The 27,249-nt window shown below is 38.0% G+C and overlaps 1 protein-coding gene across 1 annotated transcript; it reads right to left on the reverse strand.

Moving 5' to 3' along the window:
* Positions 1 to 212: 212 nt before the first annotated feature.
* On the reverse strand, positions 213 to 15,205 carry AMBN (ameloblastin). Its single transcript, XM_055296229.2, has 13 exons — positions 15,088 to 15,205; positions 14,060 to 14,128; positions 10,446 to 10,496; positions 9,090 to 9,137; positions 7,845 to 7,955; positions 5,838 to 6,074; positions 4,811 to 4,849; positions 4,637 to 4,675; positions 4,469 to 4,507; positions 4,160 to 4,219; positions 4,015 to 4,059; positions 3,582 to 3,626; positions 213 to 1,316 (listed from the first exon to the last, which is right to left on the reverse strand). The coding sequence occupies exons 1-13, from the start codon at positions 15,100 to 15,102 to the stop codon at positions 771 to 773; spliced, it is 1,344 nt and encodes a 447-aa protein (XP_055152204.2). The 5' UTR covers positions 15,103 to 15,205; the 3' UTR covers positions 213 to 770.
* Positions 15,206 to 27,249: the final 12,044 nt, after the last annotated feature.

Below are 27,249 nucleotides of genomic sequence, written 5' to 3' on the forward strand. Positions count from 1 at the left end.
CTTGTCAGTCATGTCCATTGTAAGCTTTGAAGGAAGGGACTGTATCTCTGATGCCTTGCACTGCACCCAGGACATGAATATTCAGTAAAGTTCTGATGAAAGAATGAATGAATTGAATACAATGAATTAAAGAGAAGCAAACATAGAGGATGAGTATGCTTTTCTTGAACCATTTAAATCTATATAAATAATAAGCATACAATTCCTGATAATTTCAGTGAGAAAAATTCTTTATTTAAAATAGGCTAGATTTTTTATACTAGATTAAATAAAATACTCTATAAATGAGAATTTTAAATTCAATTATACCAAACCCAGTAACACCAGTCAGGAGTTTTCCGCCAATCCCCATTTCATAAAGTTTAAATGAATTAGCTTAGAATTATGAGGATATTTGCCTTTGCTTAGAGAAAAAAGCAGTGCCACATTTCCTGAATATAATAGTGTCATGCTAGTGAGAGAAATTCTATAATGCTTAAGACAGCTAAGAAAAAGTGATGATCAAATGCTGAGACCCTTAGACCCTTGCTCTGATGTTATTAATAGTGTTTCTAAATCACAGAGACAATTGACACATTTTATTTCAAGAAGATATTGAAAGCAAGAAGGGGACCTACACTATTTCTAGCCACTTGCATTTATTAATATATGCTTAGCGCTTTTAATGCCTTTGCCGCAGAAGGGTAATAAGTGTTTTAGCAAAAAGGTACACTGTGGGGACAAAGCTGGGAAGCTTGTGCATACAGAAAGTAGCTAATATCTTAGAGCTGTCAGGGCTCTTGGAAATGCCACGCGTCATGCATCATCTCGGACTCCTGGGCTTTGTTTCCTGGCATGGATGTTTGCAGAGAGTTTGGGGCCATCGTGGTATCCATGGTTGCTTCTTCCTGGAAATCCACGGATGTGGTCATGTCAGCATCATAGGTCCTATAAACATTAGCTAATTCAGGGGTCATCAGTGGGTCAGCAGCTGTTGGGGTGATGCTGGGGAATCCCTTCATCTTCCCTGAAGGGCTCCTTGGCAGGCTGGGAACGTCATCCTTAGGGAGAGCCAGGAGCCCTGCGTGGGCAGCAGGTTCTAGCTCTGTAAGGAAAGCTGGGTTTTCTGGATTGTCTGGGTTGGCCTCCAGCACAGGGGAGCCTTGTGCACCTCCTTCTTCGTTCTCAGGGCCTTTGGTCGCAGCCACTGGGGAGTCAAATTCCAGAGTGAAGTCACCACCCATAGCTGGCTTGTGGGGCATTCCCTCAAAGCTGGGCCTCATGCCTCCAAATCCTGGAAACATGGCTCCATAGGCCATTGGGTCTCCTCTCCCGCCCTGGAAAAGAGACATTTGTCAAAGATGCCATTATCACATGCTATTAACTATACCATGCAACTATACCTGGTCACATTCACCAAGGAGCTCTAAAAAACTGGTAGAGAATAGGAAGTTGGCTGATTGATAGCTTTGTGTAAGCTCATTTCTCACTAAACTGGCTTTGAAACATAATGAAGAAGATTCTGCACTTATCTGGGTGGATCTCGGCGTAATCTCCACAAAAGGGAGATAACAGGGCAGAAAAAAGACTTGAGGCAAAAGTGAGTTTGAATTTAATTTTAAGAAAACAAGCAGTTGAAATGAGTACTACCATCACAAAACAAATAAGAACTGAAATTCATAACTGCATTTGTTGGGGGAGAATGTTGTCAATGGCATTTTTCAGTGTCCCCCAAATGAAGTTCCATGTACTTTTTTTTTTTTCTTTTAGGGGTCTCATTATATGGCCCAGGCTGCTGGTCTAGAACTTCTAGGCTCAAGTGATCTTCTTGCCTCAGCCTCCCTGGTAGCTGGGATTACAGGGGCGAGACACTGCACCCAGCTAAGACTTTAATTTTTTTAAAGCACAAAGTTTAAGAAAAAAATCTGGCTTCCCTGGAGTAACTAAAATATTTTCTTCTTGTGGACAAATAGAATTCCAGAACTGACCATGTTTCTTTTTCTACCTTTGCTGCCAGAAATATGGGGTCCAAAATCTTAGGCCGTTTGTAGCAATTGAGCAGGACTGTGTGACTTGCATATCTGTATTCTGATTTTCTTGAAATTATGAATCATTTTAAATCCTACTTTCAATTTTTTGTTGTATTTATTGTGTGTTTTTCATAAGCTCTGCAAAATCTTTTGGGAATGAGGCAGAATAGAAATAATTAATATTATATGATAGCAATTAACACTTACTTGAATTTTGAACTTCCAGCCACTTGTATTGGTGTTATATAGATACAATACTCTTTCCTTCTCCTTCCTCCTGACTCTTCATTCTGTCTCAGCTTTCACATCATCTCCTCCAGGGATGATACTGTGAATCCCTGGACTGGGCTAACTGCCCTTCCTCTCTGACTCTTTCTCTCTAATAAAACTGTTACTACTTTTACCCCATGATTTTGACATTAGATATCTGCCCTTGCACCTGTCTTTTCCATTCATTAGACTGTAAGTTCCTTGAAAACAAGATTTTTTTTTTTAAGGCAGGGTCTTGCTCTGTTGCCCAGGCTGGAGTGCAGTGGCGTGATCTCGGCTCGTTGAAACCTCTGCCTCCCAGATTCACGTGACTCTTCTGCCTCAGCCTCCTGAGTAGCTGTGACTACAGGCTCGCGCCACTAAACCCGGCTGATTTTTGTATTTTTAGTGGAGACGGGGTTTTACCATGTTAGTCAGGCTGGTCTCAAACTCCTGATCTCAGGTGATCCACCCGCCTCGGCCTCCCAAAGTGCTGGGATTATAGGCATGAGCCACTGTGCCCCGCCAAAAACAAGAATCTCACCTTGTCTTATTTATAGTATTTTCCTATGTGTGTGGCACATGGAAGGCACACAAAAATACTGAGATGTAATTTTTCTTTCACATATAATATGTGTGTGTGTTTGTTAACTCGATAGGATCTGTAGTTGACAATGATTTGTTAATTCAATATAGCTTTTGTTTTGTCTTGCTTTGTGCTCTAACAGATGTAACATAAAAAATTTCTTAGGGAAAAGTCAAGTTGTATGACTTTATTGATCTTAAATCTTAAACTTGCATGGATAATGATAACATGATAAGAGTATATGCTCATTGACAATGCACATTGACATTTATAATAATCACATTTTAAACTTGGTTTTCTTTTGCTTTTTGATCTTTCAATTTTGAGATCTGCATTACTTGTAATGCTGTTGAATTTGATGTTTTGAGGGGTTAAATGGTCCCAGAAAGAACAAGAACTCTGTATGAACCACATGTATCTTTTTGGTTTGAAGTGTTCAAACGAACACTTAGTTCAACGATGGCCTTTCAAGGGGAGGTTTCTCCTCTGTTCATCTACAAGCAATGGGGCAAAACTCTATGCTCAAGAATAGTCATCACCCAGAAATGAAAGATTACATAGGAAACGAGATGAAATCTTTGGATATTGCTTCAGAATTAGGCTTAGTTTTTGGAGTGGAAAAATCTGAGTCCCATGCTCATTTGGCTACATTCACGGCAGACGTCTCTTGCAGCCAGTCATAAGTGACTGTTCTTCCCTGGCCACTATTTTAAGAAGAGTTAGAAGACATTACTCACTGCCACTTCTTCTGAACTCATGATGCTAAGTCTGGCAGGGGCATTCTGTTCAAAAAGAAATATTGCATCAAATTACGAACCAGCTACCTTCTTATCTACTCAAGACAAAGTTAAAAGTTATTTAGCTTTCACTTAAACCTTAATATTAATGCTGTATACAGAGGCAAAGTGGAGAGGTGAGTCATTATGGAATAAATGTAGTCAACTCGGATAATTCAGATCTAAAATTTATTTTTTCTTTAATACCCTTGTGTGCGTGTGTGTGTCTGGCCAAGATTATCCAAATAGGAAGTTTGCCTCCTTAACATTTCAGTACTAATGTAGGTGTTCAGAGAATGTTTATTTGGAATCTCTTGTGTGAGACCTAGATTTTTGAATTTTAGCTCTTAAAAGTTTAATTAAAAACAATACTTTTTATAGAATATGGACTTACCAATTGATTTGCTCCAAAAGGCACGTACAACATTCCTGGATAAAGCTAAATAAAATACAATCATCATCACAAAATGCATTTTCCAATGGAAAAACTTTTAAGTAAATTGCAAACAGAGATGTGTGGTATTAAAAAAAAAACTTACTGGAGATTGTTTATTTTGTGGCATTGGTCCGCGAGAAATCAAACGGGCTATTTGGAAAATCTTTAAATGGTGGAAAACAGAAAAAGTAATTCTCACAGGCACATCCCCATAACAGTAATTTTTGAGTTATATGAAACACATTTTCAGATGGATTAGTATAGAAAATAAGTATTTAATATTTAAGAAAACAAAGGAACCCATTATAATTCATATTCATTGATAAATGGGACAATGAAAAAATTCGCTCTTATTTTTTGAAATATAGAGACAGCTTTTGCAAGAAAGTGTCTCATTGAGATCTATACTTACTGTTGGACCTTGTGGATCAGCAAAATCCAATCCTGGGAGCTATATTACAGATAAATATTAAAATTATCAGCCAAAAAATGAACCAAATAGATAAATGCAAATAAAAGAGAGACAAAGTGAACAAATAAAAATAAAAAATAGAAGTGTCTCACTGAGATCTGTACTTACTGATGGACCTTGTGGATCAGGAAAATCCATTCCTGGGAGCTATATTATAGATAAATATTAAAATTATCAGTAAAAAATGAACAAAATAGTTAAATACAAATACAAATAAAAAAGTGAACAAATAAAAATTAAAAAATAAAATACAGAAAGTGTCTCACTGAGATCTGTACTTACTGATGGACCTTGTGGATCAGCAAAATCTACTCTTGGGAGCTATATCACAGATAAATATTAAAATTATCAGTCAAAAAATAAACAAAATGGACAATAAAATAAAAAATAGACAAAGTAACATTAAAAATAAAAAAATAGACAAAGTGAACTGATCACATCCTTATCTTGTTTACAATTACAATGAAACAATTAAAATGAGTTTCATTATTTTACTTTCTTTTAGTGTTTTGGGAGGTATGACCCAAGAGTTTGCAATGGTCTTTTACTAACATTACTCAAATGTACCTGCAGGGGGATGAGGCACATCTATCATGGCTTTGCTATTTCTTGCAGATTAGAAAGTAATGAATTTTGGAACTGGAACCTAACTGGTGGGTTTGAACCCTGGCTCTGCCACTTAATTTTTGTGTACTCCTGGGCAAATTTTGTAACTTCTCAAAATCTGTCTTCCTTTCTTTAAAAAGGCTGATAATGTGTATTTTTATAGGATTGTAGGCAGAGTGATATGGGGGAATGATAAATGCCCACAACATACTGGTTAGTTGGTACCTTCCTTTTTTTTTTAATCCATTACAATTTTCTCTACATTATTACAAGATACTTTTTGCGTAGTTGTCACCTCTCTGTCAGAGAGATAATAATGCAAAATCCTACTTGTTATTCTGAGGGATCAATCACTTTTCTCAGTCTTTCCAACACCAAAAAAGACCAGTGGCAGGATACCTGGACTTCTCTGGGGCCTTATTCTATTTCCTATGGAAGTTTTCATCTTTTGCAACTAAGAAACCCAGTTTTATAGGCACAGGATCTTTTAGAATCCATGCCCCGTCTCTGATGGCAAAAGATAGGAATGGATATTTATGTTTTACTCAAAAAATAAATCTCAGATGTGGAAGACTGATTAAGAATATATTTATATCATGTATTATGCCTGAAGGCTATGATTATTTAAAAGTGCCCTGCAAATTGCTTTTCTTCTGTTAGGTTAGCTGGTGATTCTGATCTGACTTCAAGAGAAAGGAAGTACCTCAGGCTTTGGTGGCTTATCTGACGGTGCCACCTGCTGCTGAACCAGAGGCAATTCTCCTTCCTGCAAGGGCAGCTGTCCCAGGTGAACTGGAGGCTGAAGTGCTTCTTTCAGTGCTGTGGCCTGGTTGGCGGTTGCAGCAGCAGACTGGAGGAGAGGTTTCAGTCCTGGCTGTTGAGGCTTCAAGGACGGCTGTGATGGGAGAGGTGGGGGATGCACAGGCAAAGAATATTCATACTGCAGAGAAATTTGAAAAGAGTGTTAGGAAGGGATGGCTCATTAAACAACGGTGCCTAGAATTTCTAAACAAAGGGGCTTGGGGCGCTTTCTATCTGGAAGGGAGGCTAGGAGACTTGTCTTGAAGTTGAGTTTACGTAGGAAGCACCAGTTAGAGTTAATGTTGTTTGGAGAGGTCTTGTGTGTGCCTCCCCTACCTCCTTTGGGACCACCATTGCTCATGAAAGTGAAGCTACATGAACCTCCTGGTAGGATGAGTCATGTCCTTCTCTAAGTTCCCATAGCTGTCTGTATGTATCTGTATCTTTATTTTACCACTTTCTCACTGGATGATAATTATTTGTTATAAATCTTTGTCCCCCAGTCAACGGAGAGAGAATGATATGTTTTGTTTTTCTTTATAGCCCCTGTACACAACATAGCTCCTAACAAGTACCTGGCCCATGGTGGGTGCCTAATATATTTTTCGAGTTAATGAAAGGATAAAGGGTAATTAATTAAAATGCCAATCAAATTCTTGCATCATGGAGTCCACTTTGCAAACAATTAAGTGAAGAAACAGTCACCATTAACATAATTTATTGTCTTACTGAATGTGACCTCGTGGTAATGCTCCTGCTGTGGAAGACCACCTGGAACTAAAATTCACTGTTAAATCTTGGTTCTAAGTCCATATATTAAACGAAGAAGTTCCTTGTTAAAATCACCATGTTTTGTTGCTTCTTCGAGAAATTGCTTGTGGTGAATGGCTCCCTATTGTTTGTAGATTGATTGAAAACTCCTCAGACCAGCAAGGAAGTCTCACAACAATTTGGGGCTCTGCTTTGCCTCTCCAGCCATCACCTCTCTCTGAGCTCACGCAGTATTCATCACTCACATCTCACAATTCAGCACTTTGAAATATGTTGTCTTGTCCTATCTGAATCAGATAAGATATGAAATTTCACAATCTTTGGAGCCATTCTTAAATGTCTTCGCTTTTACTACCAAACCACAATTTGGTTTATGTATTTATTAGGCACCTAATCAATAATGGTTAACAGATTGATATATTTATTGACTTCTGTAGGGGTCATGATTTTTTTTTTTTAATTTCTTAATTTTTTTTGAGACAGAGTCTCACTCTATTGCCCAGGCTGGAGTGCAGTGGCACAATCTCGGCTCACTGCAGCCTCTGCCTCCCGGGTTCAAGCAATTCTCCTGCCTCAGCCTCCTGAGAGTAGCTGAGATTACAGGCGCCTGCCACCATGCCCGGCTAATTTTTGTATTTTTAGTAGAGACGGGGTTTCACCACGTTGGCCAGGCTGGTCTCGAACTCCTGACCTCAAGTGATCCACCCACCTTGGCCTCCCAAAGTGCTGGGATTACAGGCGTCAGCCATCGCACCTGGCTATGGTATTTTAACCAGGATTTTTGTCATCATTTGAAATTAGCCTTTGAGTAATTATTTAGGAAATCTTGATTTAAATGAAAATTGTCCAGGATGTAGCCTGCTTTGATTTTCGAGGATTGTTTACTGATATCTTTAATATAGGTCTCATATTTTGGAGGCTGTATCTTCCTATTTTAAATAAATATGCAAATAGTTTTAAATTTAAAAATATTTCTTAAGCACTAAAAGCAGTTATAGGCTTTGATTTATTTGGCATGAGAATAATTTTTTGTTAATGCTAGGACTTGGCTGTTTCTAATATATCATAACTTAAAGAAGGCAAGTAAGAAGAGGTTTTAAAGCCTGAGGTTTCAAACATATTGATGCTATTCACTCACCTGTTGAGTTTCATGTTCTCTTGGCCTCATCCATGGAAGAGAGGAATGTGGTGGGAGGAGACCGTGCAACCACAAAGAATTAAATGATTTTCCAAAGCCATATCTAGAATACTAAAGACATGGATAAAAAAAGACATGCTTATATTTAAATGTTAAATATAACATTGGTTATATTTGGTTTTCTTTTTCCTTTTTCTTTTTTTTTTTTGAGATGGAATCTTGCTCTATTGCCAGGCTGGAGTGCAGTGGCGCGATCTCACCTCACCGCATCCTCCACCTCCCGGGTTCAAGCAATTCTCATGCCTCAACCTCCTGAGTAGCTGGGTCTACAGGCACGCACCACCATGCCTAGCTAATTTCTGTATTTTTAGTAGAGTTGGGGTTTCACCATGTTGGCCAGGATGGTCTTGATCTCTTGACCTCATGATCTGCCCACCTTGGCCTCCCAAAATGTTGGAATTACAGGCATAAGCCACCGCTCCAGGCCTGGTTTTCATTTTCTAAAAAATCAACAGATAGCATAAATATAGCAAAAGCAAAAGTGATGTTGGTTAATTTAAAATGGATAGGTATGGCTGGACGTGGTGGCTCATACCTCTAATCCCAGCACTTTGGGAGGCCGAGGTGGGTGGATCACCTGAGGTCAGGAGTTGGAGATGAGCCTAGCGACATGGCAAAACCCCGTCTCTACTAAAAAATACAAAAATTAGCCTGGTGTGGTGGCAGATGCCTGTAATCTCAGCTACTTGGGAGGCTGAGACAGGAGAATTGCTTGAACCCAGGAGGTGGAGGTTGCAGTGAGCCAAGATCACGCCATTGCACTTCAGCCTGGGCAACAGATCGACACTCTGTCTAAATAAATAAATAAATAAATAAAAATAAAATAAGTAAATCAAATGGATAGGTTAACTCTTCCTTTCAATGAACCTAAATTTCGTTTGGAGCCAGTCTGCAATATTTGCATAAACTTGTTTGAGATTTAGCTTTTTAAACACTTGTGTTTTGTGCCATATAATAAAATTAATAATGCAGGAAAATATTCTTTTCTTAACTAAATAAAATTCAATATTGTTTTTGTTTTTCCCTGTCACTGTATCTTATTTTGTTTTAGGCTCTCATTTACTTCTTGGTTCTTCCAATCTTTAGTATATTGTCTATTCATAAATAAATTTGATGAATTATAATGCTGCTGCTAATATTAACACTACCACCACCATGAATACTTGCAATAAGAAATATGATTACCTGAGAAAGTGTGTTTAATCCCTGCAGACTTCCCAACTGTCTCATTGTCTATCAAGAAAAAAAGTGGGTTACTGTTTATCGCATACGCTGTGTTTGACAAAACTGATTTCTCGTGATATTTGACGTTATCAACACAAAGTTTGCTGTGGATCAATTTAATAAAATGAAAGTAGACACGAATCATCACCGAAAGGTGGAAATATTAAATTTGGTTCTGCCATTGTTATTATTATTGCTATTAAAATAATGCAGTTGCTTTTATCATTAATTAAGGGAGAAAAAGTATTATTTCAGTGGAGGTTACACTGAAACATGGGAAAATAGCTCACTCCATTGAAATATAAATGTAATTGTGAGGACTTTGTTTCATTGACTGTTTTCTCCCCATTTAATTTACTTTGCCCTTTACAAGCTCAGCCAGAAGAGGAATTTGAAACAAACAAACAAGACAAACAAATAAAACTTCTACCTCTTTCCCAAACAATAAATCTTTCAAAATATTAAAAATAAAAACTATTGAAAGAAATGTTAAGTATCTGGATAGATTATCGAGAATGCCACCATTTCAACAGAACATCAATTTCACTTTTTTCATGGGAAGAGATTTAGAATGCTTTGGATTGAGTTTAAGCTAAAAAGTAAGAAAAAAAAAACCCTCAGCGAAATTAGCTTCCATGTGAAGTAAGCATCTAGCTCAAATAGGTATTGACTGCCCCCGGCTTACCATGACACACAGAAATTTCACAAGACCTTGTGAAAAATTTGTAATCTTGTAAATATCTTTCTATATATAACTGTCAATATTTTTCATTGACATGACCAAAATTTCTGTTTTGCTGGAGTTTTCTAAACAGAATATATATTACATGAGAATGGCAATAAGACAAATACACTGTACAACTTATGCAAGAAGTATCATAGTACAATGTTAATGCTATTTACCAGACTTATAAAAAATTAAATTTTGTACAGATACATTTTTTTCATGAGAACTTTATCATGTAAGATAGTATAAGGAGCAGGATTAAAAATAAACTATTTGTGAGTATAGAGCAATGTATTTTAATTAATGTAGTAATTTTATTAATGTGCATATTATATATAAGGCATTAAGTGCTAATATTGCTTTGGTTTGCATAGAAACAATGTTCTAAAACTTAAAACACCTGAGAGTTTAAAATTGCAGTAGAATTATAAGAAAAAGCTGTAGTAAACGTCATAACTTTTCTAGCACTCCTCAGGATAACAGCCACAAACTTCTGGCTAGGAAAACTGAGAAACACACCATTATATTTCTCCTGTATCACAAATATACCAATGTAAAGTTAATATGTTAAAAATTCTGACAATACATACCTCAAGGCTCAAACTAGCCATACCCGGTGTTCCAGATTGCCGAGGAAAGAACTGAATGAAAATAAGAATAATTTTGAGTCTTATTGGTACAAAACTTCCTTCAATGCCCACTGGGCATAGAATATTGCTCCAGTACATAAGGGCTACTGAGAGGCTACCATTTTGGTTTATTATGCGAATGACTTGAGTGCTTGGGCAGAATGAAGAAGAGCATAAGTTATTTGGGAGAATCAACATAGTATTTGATAATTTTGCTCCCACCTGCATCATCTATCCTTTGTCTGCATCTTAATGTTTCGTTGCTTTAAAAGCAAAATATGATTTAAAGTTACATACAAGGAGAAGCAGAATAAAGCAACAAAATAGAAAACTACTAGTACTTTATATTCTTAAAAAATTACCACAGAAAAAAGTAAAGAGGACAAACTCAAGCTGAATTTTCATGTGCTTTCGACAAATCTACATGATTTTGGTTTATGAGACATGACATGGGATCATGACATTCAGAAAAATCATATGAAAAATCTAACTGGATTCCCATTCAAAGGGTTTCAGCAAATTCCCTATCATTTTTAGTGAAAGATTATTTTATGTGTAAACCTACTATACTTTGGGATCATATCAAAGGTTTTTTCTTCCTTCAGTAAAAAGCATTCTAGCACAAAATACTATTATACTTAATGTGTTCACTTAAAAGTTGTTCAAAAATATACCCCTCTATACAATTAGCTTTTTAAAATGTAAGATATTTTCCTTTTTTTTTTTTTTTAGACTTAAGTTTCACTGTGTCACCCAGGCTGGAGTTTAGTACCGTGATCTTGGCTCACTGCAACCTCTGCCTGCTGGGTTCAAGCGATTCTCCTCCCAAGTAGCTGGGATTACAGGTGCACACCACCAAGCCTGGCTAATTTTTGTGTTTTTGGTAGAGATGGAGTTTCACCATGTTGGCCAGGCTGGTCTTGAACTCCGGAGCTCAAGTGATCCGCCCACCTTGGCCTCCCAAAGTGCTGGGATTACAGACGTGAGCCACTGCATCTGGCTTCCTTTTTTAAAAAATAGAGATGTTGCCCGGGCTTGTCTTGAACTCCTGAGCTCAAGTAATCCTCCTGCCTTGGCCTCCCAAAGTGCCAGGATGATAGGCATGAGCCACCATGCCTAGCCTTTTCCTTTTGTTTTTTGTTTTTTTGTTAAAGATATTTTTCTTTTGAAACCAATCCTTATTACTTTACACAAATACCAGTAGAAAACATGGAGAATGGAAGCGGAGGAATTAGAGTAAATTGGATTTTGAAAGTCTCTGGTTCTACAATCAAGGGGTTGTAATGCCGTCTTTCCTTCAGTTATACCACAAGGATTTAGGGAATGTTTACCAAATGTATCGGTATTATTTTTCCTTTATGAGTAAGAAGTTAAAGAATTACACCCCCTACTTTTTCACCCACCACCTTTTTCATATAAGTAAAATCCCACCTTCTGGGTCATGGTGAGAATTTCTTTAAATAATTCAGTTTTGGACAAGAATAGAGGGAAAGGGCCAGGCATGCTGGCTCACGACTAATCCCGGAACTTTGGGAGGCCGAGGTGGGCAGATCATGAGGTCAGGAATTTGAGACCAGCCTGGCCAACATGGCGAAACCCCATCTCTACAAAAATACAAAAATTAGTGGGCATGGTGACACGTGCCTGTAATCCCAGCTACTTGGGAGGCTGAGGCAGGAGAATCGCTTGAACCCAGGAGGTGGAGGTGGCAGTGAGCTGAGATCTCAGCATTGCACTCCAACCTGGGCAACAGAGCCAGGCTGTTAAAAAAAAAAAAAAAAAAAAAGAACAGAGGGAAAGGCATTATAAATGTGTAGCAAATACTCTGGGTAGGAAAGAGGTTAGCTGTGTAGACAGGAAGAGTGACTGTGCATGTATGTGTGTATGTGTGTATGTGGTGGTTAGCTTGTTGAGAATTTGGGGGAATTGTGAGAGCAGGACCTTCTTCCCCACTATTTGCCAGTGCATAAATAACACATCCTGGATTGAACCACAGAACAAAGTGTACTTTGCTTTCCACCTGCTCTAAGTCATGACTTAGAGAATATTTACACGAATGTATACAGATAGGGGATATATTTCCCATGCAGAATTAATGGGAGAAAAACATCTGATTTGACAGGCAATCAGTTGGCAATAATAAGCAATTGTTCTGTTCCTCAGAGTGGACCCAATTGATTCAGGTGTGGATCATTATAGGTTCAAAGAACGCCAATGTCTTAGACTGCTGGTGAATGACTGAGGCTGATCCCAACGTCAGTATCATACAAAGGTAAGCTAGGGTGGCATCCTCAATTTTTCTTTCATTTAAAATTCATCTTGCGTGATGGAAGAGAGGCTATTTTTATTTGTGGAATTAAGGTTTTCATCATTATAATCAGTTTTCAACCTCTTTCTCCATTTCCGTTCTCTTTCTCTAAAACACTTTAAGAAAACCAAGTAGCTAACCTTTTCTTTCAAGGAATTAAAATATTCTAAAGTTCATTTGTCTCCTGGAGACAAGAGATCATGTCTTATTGACTTTCATTTTTCCATGTCTTATTTACTGGATGCATGGCAGCTGCTCAATATATTTGCTAAATGCATATAGCAGCCAAATAAAGTTTTTGTGATAGCAGAATTGCATGCTGTTGGCTGGAGTAGTTCAGTGTTCAAAAGATTGTGTTTGTATGAGATCATTTCAATATATACTAGAATGGATGAGGTGTGGGACTGTAATACACAATTAGCCTCATCACTATGATATGTTTTGATTTATGAAACTTCAGCTCTCAGTCACACAATTTCGTGTTTACAAGGTAAATTTGCTAGTTAATTACTAGCTTTAAATGGAATTATCTAGCTGAGTTTTGTAACCATAGAAATTTAGAGATGGTTCTTTTTGAAAGGAAGACAATTTTTTTTTTCAGAGAAATTTCCTCTTTCCATTTCAACTTTATAATGATAGCAATAAGTTGATAATAAAATTTCGCCATGCGTTGTGGAGACTATCTAAGTCTTTTAACTTTGAATGAGTGGAATAAGATCTAGAAATTTTCTTGGGACTATTTTAAATAACTTTTTAGTAGAAATATCATACTTCACTTACTGCTTTTTTTTTTTTTTTTAAATAAATGGAGTCTCTGTCACCCAGGCTGGAATGTAGTGGCACAATCTCGGCTTACTGCAACCTCTGCCTCCCGGGTTCAAGCAATTCTCTTGCCTCAGCCTCCCGAGTAGCTGGGATTACAGGTGCCCACCACCACGCCCAGCTAATTTTTGTATTTTTAGCAGAGACAGGGTTTCGCCATGTTGGCTAGGCTGGTCTCGAGCTCCTCACCTCAGGTGATCTGCCTGCCTCAGCCTCCCAAAGTGCTGGGATTACAGGCGTGAGCCACCGCACCCAGCTATCACTTACTGCTTTTGGATTGCAAGACTGACATCTGAGCAACTATGGCTTTTGACTCAATAGGACTACACCACTGGATTAAATCAAGTGAGTCTATGCGTGGCCTCTCAGTCCATATCCCTTCAGTGTTGTTTGGAGTTCTACAATCAAGAACCTCTTCTGGGACACACTCTAAAGACTGACTTACCGGCACTGCAAAACTCATTTCCAGGAGGCATAGGATCAGTATCAGGTCCTTCATTTTGAAAAGTGGAATCTAAAACATAATTAAGTTGGAGAATTAAATCAGACGAATTTTTATTCAGAATGATTAAAAGACAATTTTTGAAAATGAGCCTGAGTCTCTGCTCTTCCAAAAACAACCGGGATAAAGGTTAGAAGAACAAAAACAAAAACTAAATGTTACTAAACAACTGATTTGTATGTAGTAGTTTCTGAAATAAATTAACAAGCAATTAAAAAATATCTAAGCACGTTTTAAATGGATCTACAGCCTAAATAAATATGTAGGAACAACCTCCATAGATATTCTTTAAGTGCTATGTTTCATTTCATAAAGTGAATTATGAATTTAAAAATCCTTCCCACTAAGTAAAATATTCATCTATAAGGTATTATTCACATAAGTTTATACTTTGCTTACCCTTTGGGACACATTTTGAAATGCATGTGAAATGTAATGCAACTAACAGTCATTTTATAACAAACCTTTATTTGCAGGAATAGAGGGTACATCATTGCATGTTTAGGTAATCTACATAACCATGCCAAAACTTATCTTTTCAAATGAGAGTAAATTGGTTATCTTAATTTCCTTTGATGTTAGTGGAAAATATGTCTCAAATTTAGCTTTCCTCTTCCTAAAATGAATTATCTTTTAAAATTTATTATATAAATTCAAAAAGCTCTTTATTCTTACATGAATAGAGATCTGAATAGCCAAGAAATTTACTCATCTTCTAATATTAAAAAAAATTAGGCACTATAATCAAAAATAGTAAAAAAAAAATACAGTCTATAAATAAAAGTCTTTTCTTTTTTTCTTAATTGAATGGGTGTTAGGCATGTCATCTTTGGGACATGCTAATGGATTACAAAAAACAATAATTCAGCTATTGGTGACAAATGAAGATAAATCCTCTTTATAAAAGCTGTCTGGAGATAGGAAAAAAGAATTTATAGGAAACACATGGAAATCATAAAATCCCATTTTACCTTAGATGCTGACATGCACTGTGCTCTCAGGGCCTGATGATGCCAACCAAGATAGTTCTAAGAAAAGAAGATTAAAATTTTTTTCAGGACTGTGCGTGGGACTTGCTCTGTACTTCTCATTCAGGGAAGATTAGAAACCTTTATTTAAAGTGCCAATCCACCAATCAAAGTGAAGCAAAATGGCGGGGGGTGGCGGAGGGAGTGGGGGGCGGGAATCTCTGCTCCTGCAATTAGTCCACACCCTTTTACTGCATGCAGGGACATTGGCCCAGTAGGGTCTTATTATTTTTAATTGTACTGCAGCCCCTGTACTTATTCAGAGAACTTGATAGCAGGGAAGGCAGTAAAGGAATAACGGACATAGGCTCTGAAGACAATTATTTTGGTGAGCTGGGGAAAATATATGTAAAATAGGTGCAAAACAAGCCATTATCTGTCTTCTGCTGGTTTTATCTGCAGATAAAGCTAGTGACCCAGTGCTAGCATTCTTCAGATTTTCACCCTCCTGTTTGTTGTAGTAAAAGTAACTACTGTCCTTTCCCCCAGCACACACATAGTCTAAAAGGAAACACTAAAATATTAGATGGATAATTAATATGTGTGATTTCTTCCTTGAATTTCCTAGATATTTTCATATCTGGAGATAATTGATTAGAGATAGCCAAGCTTTTGTAAGAAACTACAGTTTGACCCTCTGCAAGAATCAGGTTTACTTCAGGTAAACCTTTGGTGCATTTAAAAAAAACATCTGTGGGGACGGGGACATAAATCAGAACATTCTCTATGAACCAAATCAATGGGCACAAGTTTCAGTTCACTCTTCAGATAGACACATTTCCAGGCATTAGTATCAAGCCAGGTTAATAAGACATATTTCGATCACTTAAAAGGTTAACGTCAACACAGATTGGTTTTTCTCCGTGAACAGATAACATCTTGAATGTGGATTGAATATTAGCTGCTTTTGTTACTTCTCTGCCCGTCCTTGTCTTTCCAAAGTTGTGATTTCAGATATGGTAGGGATAAGCATTTAAGATTAGTTCTGAAGAAGGGATGAGTCAGTACACTCTTTAGGGAAGTAGGGATCTTGTCAATTACAGGGAACATTGAGGAAGCTGGTATTTTGAGAGAAAGCTATATCCATACCCAAATGTAGGCCTAACAGCTTCAAATAATGTTATCTTAGAAGCTGCTCCTGAAAACCTCTGTGTTCCACTGATACCAGAATTATCTTTAGGATGCAAAGAAATGAAGAATGTGAATGTGTTTTGCAAACAGCAAAATGTTATTGAAATGAAAAGTATTATTTTTGCACGCTCTCTCTGGTGCTTGATGCAGTCCCTTAATCTCTTTTGAGCCCCAGTTTCTTCTTCTGTTATGTAAGGATAGTAATTAATGACCACAAGTTTGTCTTTTTTTTTTTTTTTTTTTTTTTTGAGACGGAGTCTCGCTCTGTTGCCCAGGCTGGAGTGCAGTGGCGTGATCTCAGCTCACTACAACCTCCACCTCCTGGGTTCAGGCGACTCTACTGCCTCAGCCTCCTGAGCAGCTACCATTACAGGCCCGCACCACCATGCCTGGCTAACTCTTTTTGTATTTTTAGTAGAGGCAGGGTTTCCCCATGTTGGCCAGGCTGGTCTGAAACTACTGATCTCAGGTGATCTGCCTGCGTTGGCCTCCCAAAGTGCTGGGATTACAGGCGTGAGCCACCACGCCCAGCCTGAGCTTGTCTTAAAGATTGGTGAGATGGTGAAAATGCAGCAGCTGCCATTTATTGGGTGCTGAATGAATGAGTTGATTGTCCTTTTGGTAGGAGAAAGTACATGAAATATGAGGCCACAAGAACACTGTGTGTTTGTGTGTGTGTGTGTGTGTGTGTGTGTTGGAGGAGGAGGAGTGCTGGCAGCTATGTTCATAAGCTCCAAGGAGGTAGAGGGACCTGATGGAGGACATTTTCTCTGTGGAAGTTGATGCTGAATCCATAGGAACGAGCTTCCTTGTTGGCTACAAAACTGGGAAATAGTATGTGTGTGTGTCTTGTAAAGTTTATAAGCGTGATCATGACACACTAGTAACAATGTTTTGGTAGGATTTTTACGTTCTGCTTTGCTTTTGAGCCAAATACCCAGTATATCATATGCACTGTTGCTTCTTCCTTTTTCAAATGTCACACTCCTTTCTAGCTTATTGACTTCCAGATGTTTATCTCGTAGTTTATTTCTCCTCCAATATCCTGCACACCAACACTAGACTTTTCCTAAAATACTGGTTTTGGCATTTCACTGCCCCACTCAAAAACTATGTAAGGATCTCTAAGGCTGTCAGATAAAGTTTACCCTCTGTAACTAGACAGTCAATTGAACATTTCAGTTCCTCTTTCCAATCTTGTTTCCCACTTTGCATGAGACAGTGTGCATTCATATTGTAATAATGATTGTAATCAATTGGAGTTGGTTTCATTTTTTCAGCTAATAAACAGTTTTTTGTCAGATTTTATGGGATGTATGTTACTGAGAAAGTTGGTAAATGTAATACCAATATATCCTACAAAAAATTTTTCTATTATAAGGAAATCTGGAAATTAGTATGAATGTATGAATGAGTTTCTGACAGTGATTATAGATATTAAGGAAATTACCATAGCTGATGGAAACCATGTTATGTTGGCCAAGACCATACCTGTATGAAGAAGAATCAGAGAGTCAGTTATAAGAAAATACTTGTGTCCGGAGTACAGCAAAATAAAAAAAACTCAAAGTGACAAAAGATGTGAGACACATGAAGAGACATAGGCTGTAGAAAAAGTTACAATGAAAAATTTAGAGCAACAAGATCTGGCAGAATATGTTAGTAAAGTGGTTGAGAGCACAGCTGTTTAAATCCCCTCTGTAATACTCACTGGTCATATGACATGGAGTGAGCCACTATATAATCTTCATGTAGTATTTTTTTTTTTTTAATTTTTTTGAGACAGAGTCTCACTCTGTCATCCAGGCTGGAATGCAGTGGCACGATCTTGGCTCACTGCAACCTCCGCTTCCCAGGTTCCTGCAATTCTCATGCCTCAGCCTCCCAAGTAGCTGGGACTAAGGGCACGTGCCGCCACACCCAGATAATTTTTGTATTTTTGGTAGAGACAGGGTTTCACCATGTTAGGCAGGCTGGTCTGTAACTCCTAGCCTCAAGCGATCTGCCCACTTTGGCCTCCCAAAATGTTGGGATTACAGGCATGAGCCACTGCACCTGGCCTCCATTTTTTCACTTTATATATATACATATATATGCATATATATATGTATTTATATATGTATATATATGTATTTATATATGTATACATATATTTTATATATGTGTATATATATATATATATATACACACATAGAGAGAGAGAGAGAGTCTTGGCTCACTGCAACCTTCACCTCCTGGGTTCAAGTGAGTCTCCTGTCTTAGGCTCTCGAGTAGCTGAGATTACAGGCATCCACCACCATGCCCAGCTAATTTTTTGTATTTTTAGTACAGACGAGGTTTCACCATGTTGGCCTGGCTGGTCACGAACTCCTGACCTCAGGTGATCCACCCACCTCGGCCTCCCAATGTGCTGGGATTACAGGCATAAGCCACTGTGCCCAGGCTCATATAATATTTTTATCTGTGAAATGTGGTCTACCATAGGTCAGCATTAATTTAATTTAAATATAAAATATAAGGTGCTTAGCACACTAGCTGGTAGCCAAGAAATGTTCAGTGATCATGAGTTATTATCATTCTTGTGGAAATGAAATATGAAGGCTAAAAATCTGCTTCATATTAAAATATTTTCTAGGCTTTATTGGGGTATAGTTGACATACAATAATTTCACATATTTAATGTATACATCTTGATGAGTTTAGACATACGCATATACCCTTGATATCAGCATTACAACTAAGGTAATAAACATATGCATTACCTCCAAAAATTTCCTTCTGTTCTTTTGTATGTGTACTTTTTTATTAAGTAGTAAGAACACTGAACAAGAAATCTGTCCTCTTAACAGATTTTTAAGTGCACAATATAGTATTGTTAACTATGGGCATATTGTTGTACAGCGGATCTGTAGAACTTATTCATTCTTGCGTAACAGAAATTTTATACTCATTGAAGAACAATTCTCCATTTCTCCCTCCCCCAAGCCTCTGGCAACCACTATTCTTTGCTTCTGTGAGTCTATTTTAGATACCTCATATAAGTGGAATCATGCAGTATCTGTCCTTTCGTGACTGGCTTATTTCACCTGGCATAATGTCTTCTAGGTTCATCCACGTTGTCACAAATGGCAGGACTTTCTTTTTTTAAGGCTGAATAATATTCCATTGTATGTATATTTTCCATTTTCTTTATCCATTTATCTGTCGGTGGACATTTGGGTCATTTCCATATCTTGGCTTTTGTAAATGCTGCAATGAACATGAGGGTTTTGTCTAGACTTTTTTTCGTGCCTCTTTACAACTTGTTTTGCAAAGTCCCAGCCAAATTTGACCTCTTCTGTGACTCCTTCCCCTACTTTCCACTCCACTGTTATTTTTCCCTTCTCCGAGTTCCAACTATGTGTCATTCATCACTTCATTATGACAGCTTGCTCATTAAAGATCTTTAACATTTACTTTGTATGTGGTCTTCTAACTTTTTGGATATGGCTTTCATGTCTAACATTCCTGTGAGGTAGAAACCACCCATTCCTCTAACTTGCTTCATATGGTGTTTGATGTGCATTATAATATTAATAGCTAATATTTGGATAGCACTTACTGTGGACAGGTGATAATTTGACTGTTTTACATATATTAATTTATTTAACCCTCACAAGTACTTTAGGAAAAGGTGATTCTTCCCCTTTCTATACATAATACAACAAAACTATAGAGAGGCAAAGAAAATTGCCTGAAGTGACACAGTAAGTGTTAGAAGTAGAATTCAGACTCAGGTATCTGGCTCTGAGTCCTTGCTTTTATGCACTATGTCAACATGAATTAGTTACCCCCTGGCAGATGACACGGACCAATCAATCACTGGCAGATGCAAAGGAGCATACCACATACACCTGTCTGTAAAGAATTTATCAGGTATTTATATAAGGAAGAGAGGAACACAGAGATTGTTAATGAAGCATACAACAAATCAATAATAACTTAATTAAAAAGCACATATAATATCAGGAGACATAAACCCACATGAATTAATCTCTAAAATAAGAATGCTACAGAACAGCAGTTCTCAACTACTGGGAGAAAGGGTAGGCATTAAGTGTTCCAAGGAAAGAATTGGATGGAGTATCATGCATTAAGCTTCAGTAGAAGGGATCAAAGGCAGAGAGCATGGTCATGTCAGGGAAAGGCCAACTTTTAAAGCTGCCTGATATGGCTGGGCTGTGTCCTCACCCAAATCTCATCTTGAATGGTTCCCATAATCCCCACGTATCATGGGAGGGACCCAGTGGGAGGTAATTGAATCATGGGATCAGTTACCTCCACGCTGTTCTTGTGATAGTCAGTGAGTTCTCATGAGACCTGATGGTTTTACAAGGGGCTCTTCCCTTTTTGCTCAGCACGTCTTCCTGCCACCATGTGAATAAGGATGTGTTTGCTTCCCCTTCTGCCATAACTGCAAGTTTCCTGAGGCCTCCCCAGCCCTGCAGAACTGTGAGTCAATTAAACCTTTTTCCTTTTAAACTACCCAGTCTCCAGCAGTTTTTTATAGCAGCGTGAGAATGGACTAATAACACTGCCTCTGTATATTAGAATAATAAAAGGAATAATAAAGGTTGCGTGAATCTTCAAGTCTATATTGTATATAATCTTAGTCACTTATTTTTATTCACATATGGCGGGTGCTGTGCTTCATATTCCTTACCTTAACTGATCTTCATGAACCACCCTATGAGATAAGTACTATGAAAACTGGGCCTTAGAAAAGGTACTAATATCCTGTGGAGTTAGTATGTAGCATAGCCGGGACGCAAACTCCAGGACCTTGCTCTTGACCACCAGGACACCCACCTTGACTGCTATCCTTTAGTGTTTTTTCAGGGCCCATTATCACGAGGGTTTGGGCTAATGTTTACATTCAATGTTTAATACTTACTAAAATAAATGATAAATATAAGCGAAATCTATTGACATAATTATCATATAGTGCTATAACATAGAAGTCAAATTTGGATTATTTTCGCCTGCTAATACGCTGGTCAAAATTATTTTGAAAACTGCAGACAATGTTAGAAGACATTGTTTTTAATTGGTTTCCATTTATTTCATAATCAAGAACAAGAACCAGAAAAACAACATAGTGATGATACAAATATAAAAGAAGACAAATTAGACAGAATTTTACCACCTCATCAACTTAAAAATTATTTTTTCTTACAGTACTTATTCATGTTAAATTCCTGTTTAACATAGTTATGATTATGGTGTAAATATCATTTTGTATTGGTCTTTATGTACTTACCATTATGTCATAAATATTGACATGTAGCTACAGAGATAAATATTACATTTTTTAATTGTCTGGGTAATAAATCTTCAAGTCGATGCTTAGGACCTCTGTTTTTCAACCTTTGGTTGTTTCTAATTTTTCACAATGAGTATTTTAATTAGTAAAGATTCAAAACAATTTTTATATTTTGAATTATTTTCTTGGTATAATTTACCATGAGTATGATTCCTAGTTAATGTGCATATTTTTATGACTTTTGATAAGTATTGCTGAATTGTCTAAGTTTATACCCTACTAATAATTCATCTATACCAGTTTTACCACAGCTTTGCCAGAATTTGTTCATTTAATTAATTTTTCCTCTCATAAATTAACTGGTATTATGCACTATTTCACTGGCATTTTAATTTATATTTCTTTGATCACCAAGGTTCAATATTTTCTTTACATATTTATTTGCTAACTATATTTCCATTTTTTTTTGTAAATTGTTAATGTTTTTGTTTATTAGCCACAGGGGAATTGATATTCTTATTAGTTTGTATGTGTTTTCTATATCATTGAGCATATATTATACAACATTTTATGTAACATATGAATGGATCTCTTATCATGTCTGATGTAAATTTTTTGATAGACATTAAAATAAAAATTTAAGTTAAAATACTTTCCCTGGAAGGCTTCCTAGTTCACAGTAACTTCTCAGGTAGTATACTTCATAAATACTTATTGGAGTCAGGCTGATGCCATTTTTTGCCCCTGCTGCCTTTCTTTCATGGTGGATTCCAAAGGCACCTACCTGGAAACTCTGACACTGAACAAATTTGGCATTGGTCCTTTACAAACAGAGGAGTTTGCAGCAGAAATATATGCCATTGATACAGTAGCTCTTGGCAGCTTGTCAAGTAAAACACCCACTTGCTTTGTGTATTAAAATGATGATTCATTTGTTTCTGTCCCGGATTATTACCTGCTGTTTGTACCTGTAGTAAGCCCATACAGAAGGACTTTTGGAAGAAGAGAGTTGACCACAAGCCAACACAGAATGACTTCAGCTTTTCACACATGGACCCTTCTTGATTACATCAGAGTCAGTTTTATAGTAGAAGTGGTATTTGAGTTTGCTCGCCCCAGAAGTTTTTGGTGTAAATAACTGAAAAGCAAGTCAGGCACATGTCCTGTGCTAGTCACTTAACTGCTGAGTTTGTTAAAGAGCATTTACTAAAGGCTATGAAGAGAATGTTGTGTTAAGTTTAATGGAGGTAAAGAGAGAAATTCAGGCTCATTAAAAAAAAAGTTATAGTCTAGTTGGAGAAACAATACATGACATTGACACATGAGCTGACATGAGACTTACTATGAAAAAAATGCATAAAAGAAGATAGGGTATGAATTACTTAATTGCTAAGAGCGTGGGTTTTGGGGAGCAGACTGCTTAGTTGAGATACAGTGTCATGATTCTCTAGTTGTGTGTCCTGGACAAGTTATTTTACCATGTTGTACCTCAGTTTCCTCATCTGTAAAGGGGTGTTAACAAAGGAACCTACGTAGGAATAAATGAAATAATACACTAAGGTGCTTAAAACAGTTCCTGATACATTAGAAGCACACAATTAATGCAAATGATTATTGATTCAGTATAAATATTGGAAGGGTGTCAAATAAGGAGGTTACTAGAATGAAATAGGCTTAATTATAGAAGTATTCTAGTAGAAGTTGTTTTAAATACAGGATTGCTGGGGATGAAAAGTATATACTGATATGTATAAGATAAAAAGCCCTTCCATATTGAAGGAATGATCCATGAAAAGAAATGAACTGGATCCGTAATGGTGACAGATAAGCAAATTGGCTGAGTTTAAGTGCTACTAAGAATTTAGTGAAAAATGTATCTAACTGGCAGGACATGATACGATCACAATGCCAAGCATGCTGAAACCTTAGTTTTTCCTTTTGGAAGATGGATATGGTAATAACTGCCTAGGAGAACATGAAGCAAAGAAGAGTATCCTTACTTTTTTTTTTTGCATGTAAGCTACATGTAGACAAATAATAGTACCATGAAAATTAAAAGTTTTATTCTAACTTTAGGATTTTTTTGTTTCCATAATGTAAAAATCTGATATTTGGAGATATATATATATATATATATGTAATTTATATGAAACACAATAGATTGTATTTATCAAGTCTTTTCTATGTTCTAGGCCCTGGGCATTTTTTTTGCCTAATCCTTACAACAATCCCATAAGGCAAGTGATATCATTAAATCATACAGCCAGTAAGCAGTCTGGATTCAACCCAGATCTGTCTGATGATGGAACCAAATTGTACCAAACGGTTTAAAATTTCTCTATGGGGGTGGAGCCAAGATGGCCGAATAGGAACAGCTCCGGTCTCCAGCTCCCAGCCCCAGCGACACAGAAGACGGGTGATTTCTGCACTTCTGCTTGAGGTACTGGTTTCATCTCACTAGGGAGTGCCTAACAGTGGGTGCAGGACAGTCGGTGAAGCGCACTGTGCGCGAGCCGAAGCAGGGCGAGGCATTGCCTCACTCGGGAAGCACAAGGGGTCAGGGAGTTCCCTTTCCTAGTCAAAGAAAGGGGAAACAGACAGCACCTGGAATATCGGGTCAGTCCCATCCTAATACTGCGCTTTTCCAACGGGCCTGGAAAACGGCACACTAGGAGATTGTGTCCCGCACCTGGCTCGGAGGGTCCTATGCCCACGGAGTCTCGCTGATTGCTAGCACAGCAGTCTGAGATCAAGCTGCAAGGCGGCAGCGAGGCTGGGGGAGGGGTGCCCGCCATTGCCCAGGCTTGCTTAGGTAAACAAAGCAGCCAGGAAGCTCGAACTGGGTGGAGCCCACCACAGCTCAAGGAGGCCTGCCTGCCTCTGTAGGCTCCACCTCTGGGGGCAGGGCACAGACAAACAAAAACTCAGCAAGAACCTCCACAGACTTAAATGTCCCTGTCTGACTGACAGCTTTGAAGAGAGTAGTGGTTCTCCCAGCATGCAGCTGGAGATCTGAGAACGGACAGACTGCCTCCTAAAGTGGGTCCCTCACCCCTGAGCAGCCTAACTGGGAGGCACCCCCCAGTAGGGACAGACTGACACCTCATTCAGCCGCGTACTCCTCTGAGACAAAACTTTCAGAGGAACTATCAGACAGCTGAATTTGTGGTCTCACGAAAATCCGCTGTTCTGCAGCCACCGCTGCTGCAGGGTCTGGAGTGGACCTCTAGCAAACTCCAACAGACCTGCAGCTGAGGGTCCTGTCTGGTAGAAGGAAAACTAACAAACAGAAAGGACATCCACACCAAAAACGCATCTGTACATCACCATCATCAAAGACAAAAAGTAGATAAAACCACAAAGATGGGGAAAAAACAGACCAAAAAAACTGGAAACTCTAAAAAACAGAGCACCTCTCCTCCTCCAAAGGAACACAGTTCCTCACCAGCAACAGAACAAAGCTGGATGGAGGATGACTTTGACGAGTTGAGAGAAGAAGGCTTCAGACGATCAAACTACTCTGAGCTACGAGAGGAAATTCAAAACAATAGCAAAGAAGTTAAAAACTTTGAAAAAAATTAGAAGAATGGATAACTAGAATAACCAATGGAGAGAAGGGCTTAAAGGAGCTGATGGAGCTGAAAGCCAAGTTTCGAGAACTACGCGAAGATTGCAGAAGCCTCAGTAGCAGATGCGATCAACTAGAAGAAAGGGTATCGCTGATAGAAGATGAAATGAATGAAATGAAGAGAGAAGGGAAGTTTAGAGAAAAAAGAATAAAAAGAAATGAACAAAGCCTCCAAGAAATTTGGGACTATGTGAAAAGACCAAACCTACGTCTGATTGGTGTACCTGAAAATGATGGAGAGAATGGAACCAAGTTGGAAAACACTCTGCAAGATATTATCCAGGAGAACTTCCCCAATCTAGCAAGGCAGGCCAGCATTCAGATACAGGAAATACAGAGAACGCCACAAAGATACTCCTCGAGAAGAGCAACTCCAAGACACATAATTGTCAGATTCACCAAAGTTGAAATGAAGGAAAAAATGTTAAGGGCAGCCAGAGAGAAAGGTCGGGTTACCCACAAAGGGAAGCCCATCAGACTAACAGCTGATCTCTCAGCAGAAACTCTACAAGCCAGAAGAGAGTGGGGGCCGATATTCAACATTCTTAAAGAAAAGAATTTTCAACCCAGAATTTCCTATCCCGCCAAACTAAGCTTCATAAGTGAAGGAGAAATAAAATACTTTACAGACAAGCAAACGCTGAGTGATTTTGTCACCACCAGGCCTGCCCTAAAAAAGCTCCTGAAGGAAGCACTAAACATGGAAAGGAACAACCGGTACCAGCCCCTGCAAAAACATGCCAAATTGTAAAGACCATCGAGGCTAGGAAGAAACTATAGCAACTAACGAGCAAAATAACCAACTAACATCATAATGACAGGATCAGATTCACACATAACAATATTAACGTTAAATGTAAATGGGCTAAATGCTCCAATCAAAAGACACAGACTGGCAAACTGGATAAGGAGTCAGGACCCATCAGTGTGCTGTATTCAGGAAACCCATCTCACGTGCAGAGACACACATAGACTCAAAATAAAGGGATGGAGGAAGATCTATCAAGCAAATGGAAAACAAAAAAAGGCAGGGGTTGCAATCCTAGTCTCTGATAAAATAGACTTTAAACCAACAAAGATCAAAAGAGACAAAGAAGGCCATTACATAATGGTAAAGGGATCAATCCAACAAGAAGAGCTAACTATCCTAAATATATATGCACCCAACACAGGAGCACCCAGATTCATAAAGCAAGTCCTCAGTGACCTACAAAGGGACTTAAACTCCCACACAATAATAATGGGAGATTTTAACACCCCACTGTCAACATTAGACAGATCAACGAGACAGAAAGTTAACAAGGATATCCAGGAATTGAACTCAGCTCTACATAAAGTGGACCTAATAGACATCTACAGAACTCTCCACCACAAGTCAACAGAATATACATTTTTTTCAGCACCACACCACACCTATTCCAAAACTGACCACATGGTTGGAAGTAAAGCTCTCCTCAGCAAATGTAAAAGAACAGAAATTATAACAAACTGTCTCTCAGACCACAGTGCAATCAAACTAGAACTCAGGATGAAGAAACTCACTCAAAACCGCTCAACTACATGGAAACTGAACAACCTGCTCCTGAATGACTATTGGGTACATAATGAAATGAAGGCAGAAATAAAGATGTTCTTTGAAAGCAATGAGAACAAAGACACAACATACCAGAATCTCTGGGACACGTTCAAAGCAGTGTGTAGAGGGAAATTTATAGCACTAAATGCCCACAAGAGAAAGCAGGAAAGACCCAAAATTGACACCCTAACATCACAATTAAAAGAACTAGAAAAGCAAGAGCAAACACATTCAAAAGCTAGCAGAAGGCTAGAAATAACTAAAATCCGAGTAGAAGTGAAGGAAATAGAGACACAAAAAACCCTTCAAAAAATTAATGAATCCAGGAGCTGGTTTTTTGAAAAGATCAACAAAATTGATAGACCTCTAGCAAGACTAATAAAGAAGAAAAGAGAGAAGAATCAAATAGATGCAATAAAAAACGAAAAAGGGGATATCACCACCGATCCCACAGAAATACAATCTACC

Source organism: Symphalangus syndactylus, chromosome 10 (genome assembly GCF_028878055.3).
Source record: "Symphalangus syndactylus isolate Jambi chromosome 10, NHGRI_mSymSyn1-v2.1_pri, whole genome shotgun sequence".
Taxonomy (NCBI): domain Eukaryota; kingdom Metazoa; phylum Chordata; class Mammalia; order Primates; family Hylobatidae; genus Symphalangus; species Symphalangus syndactylus.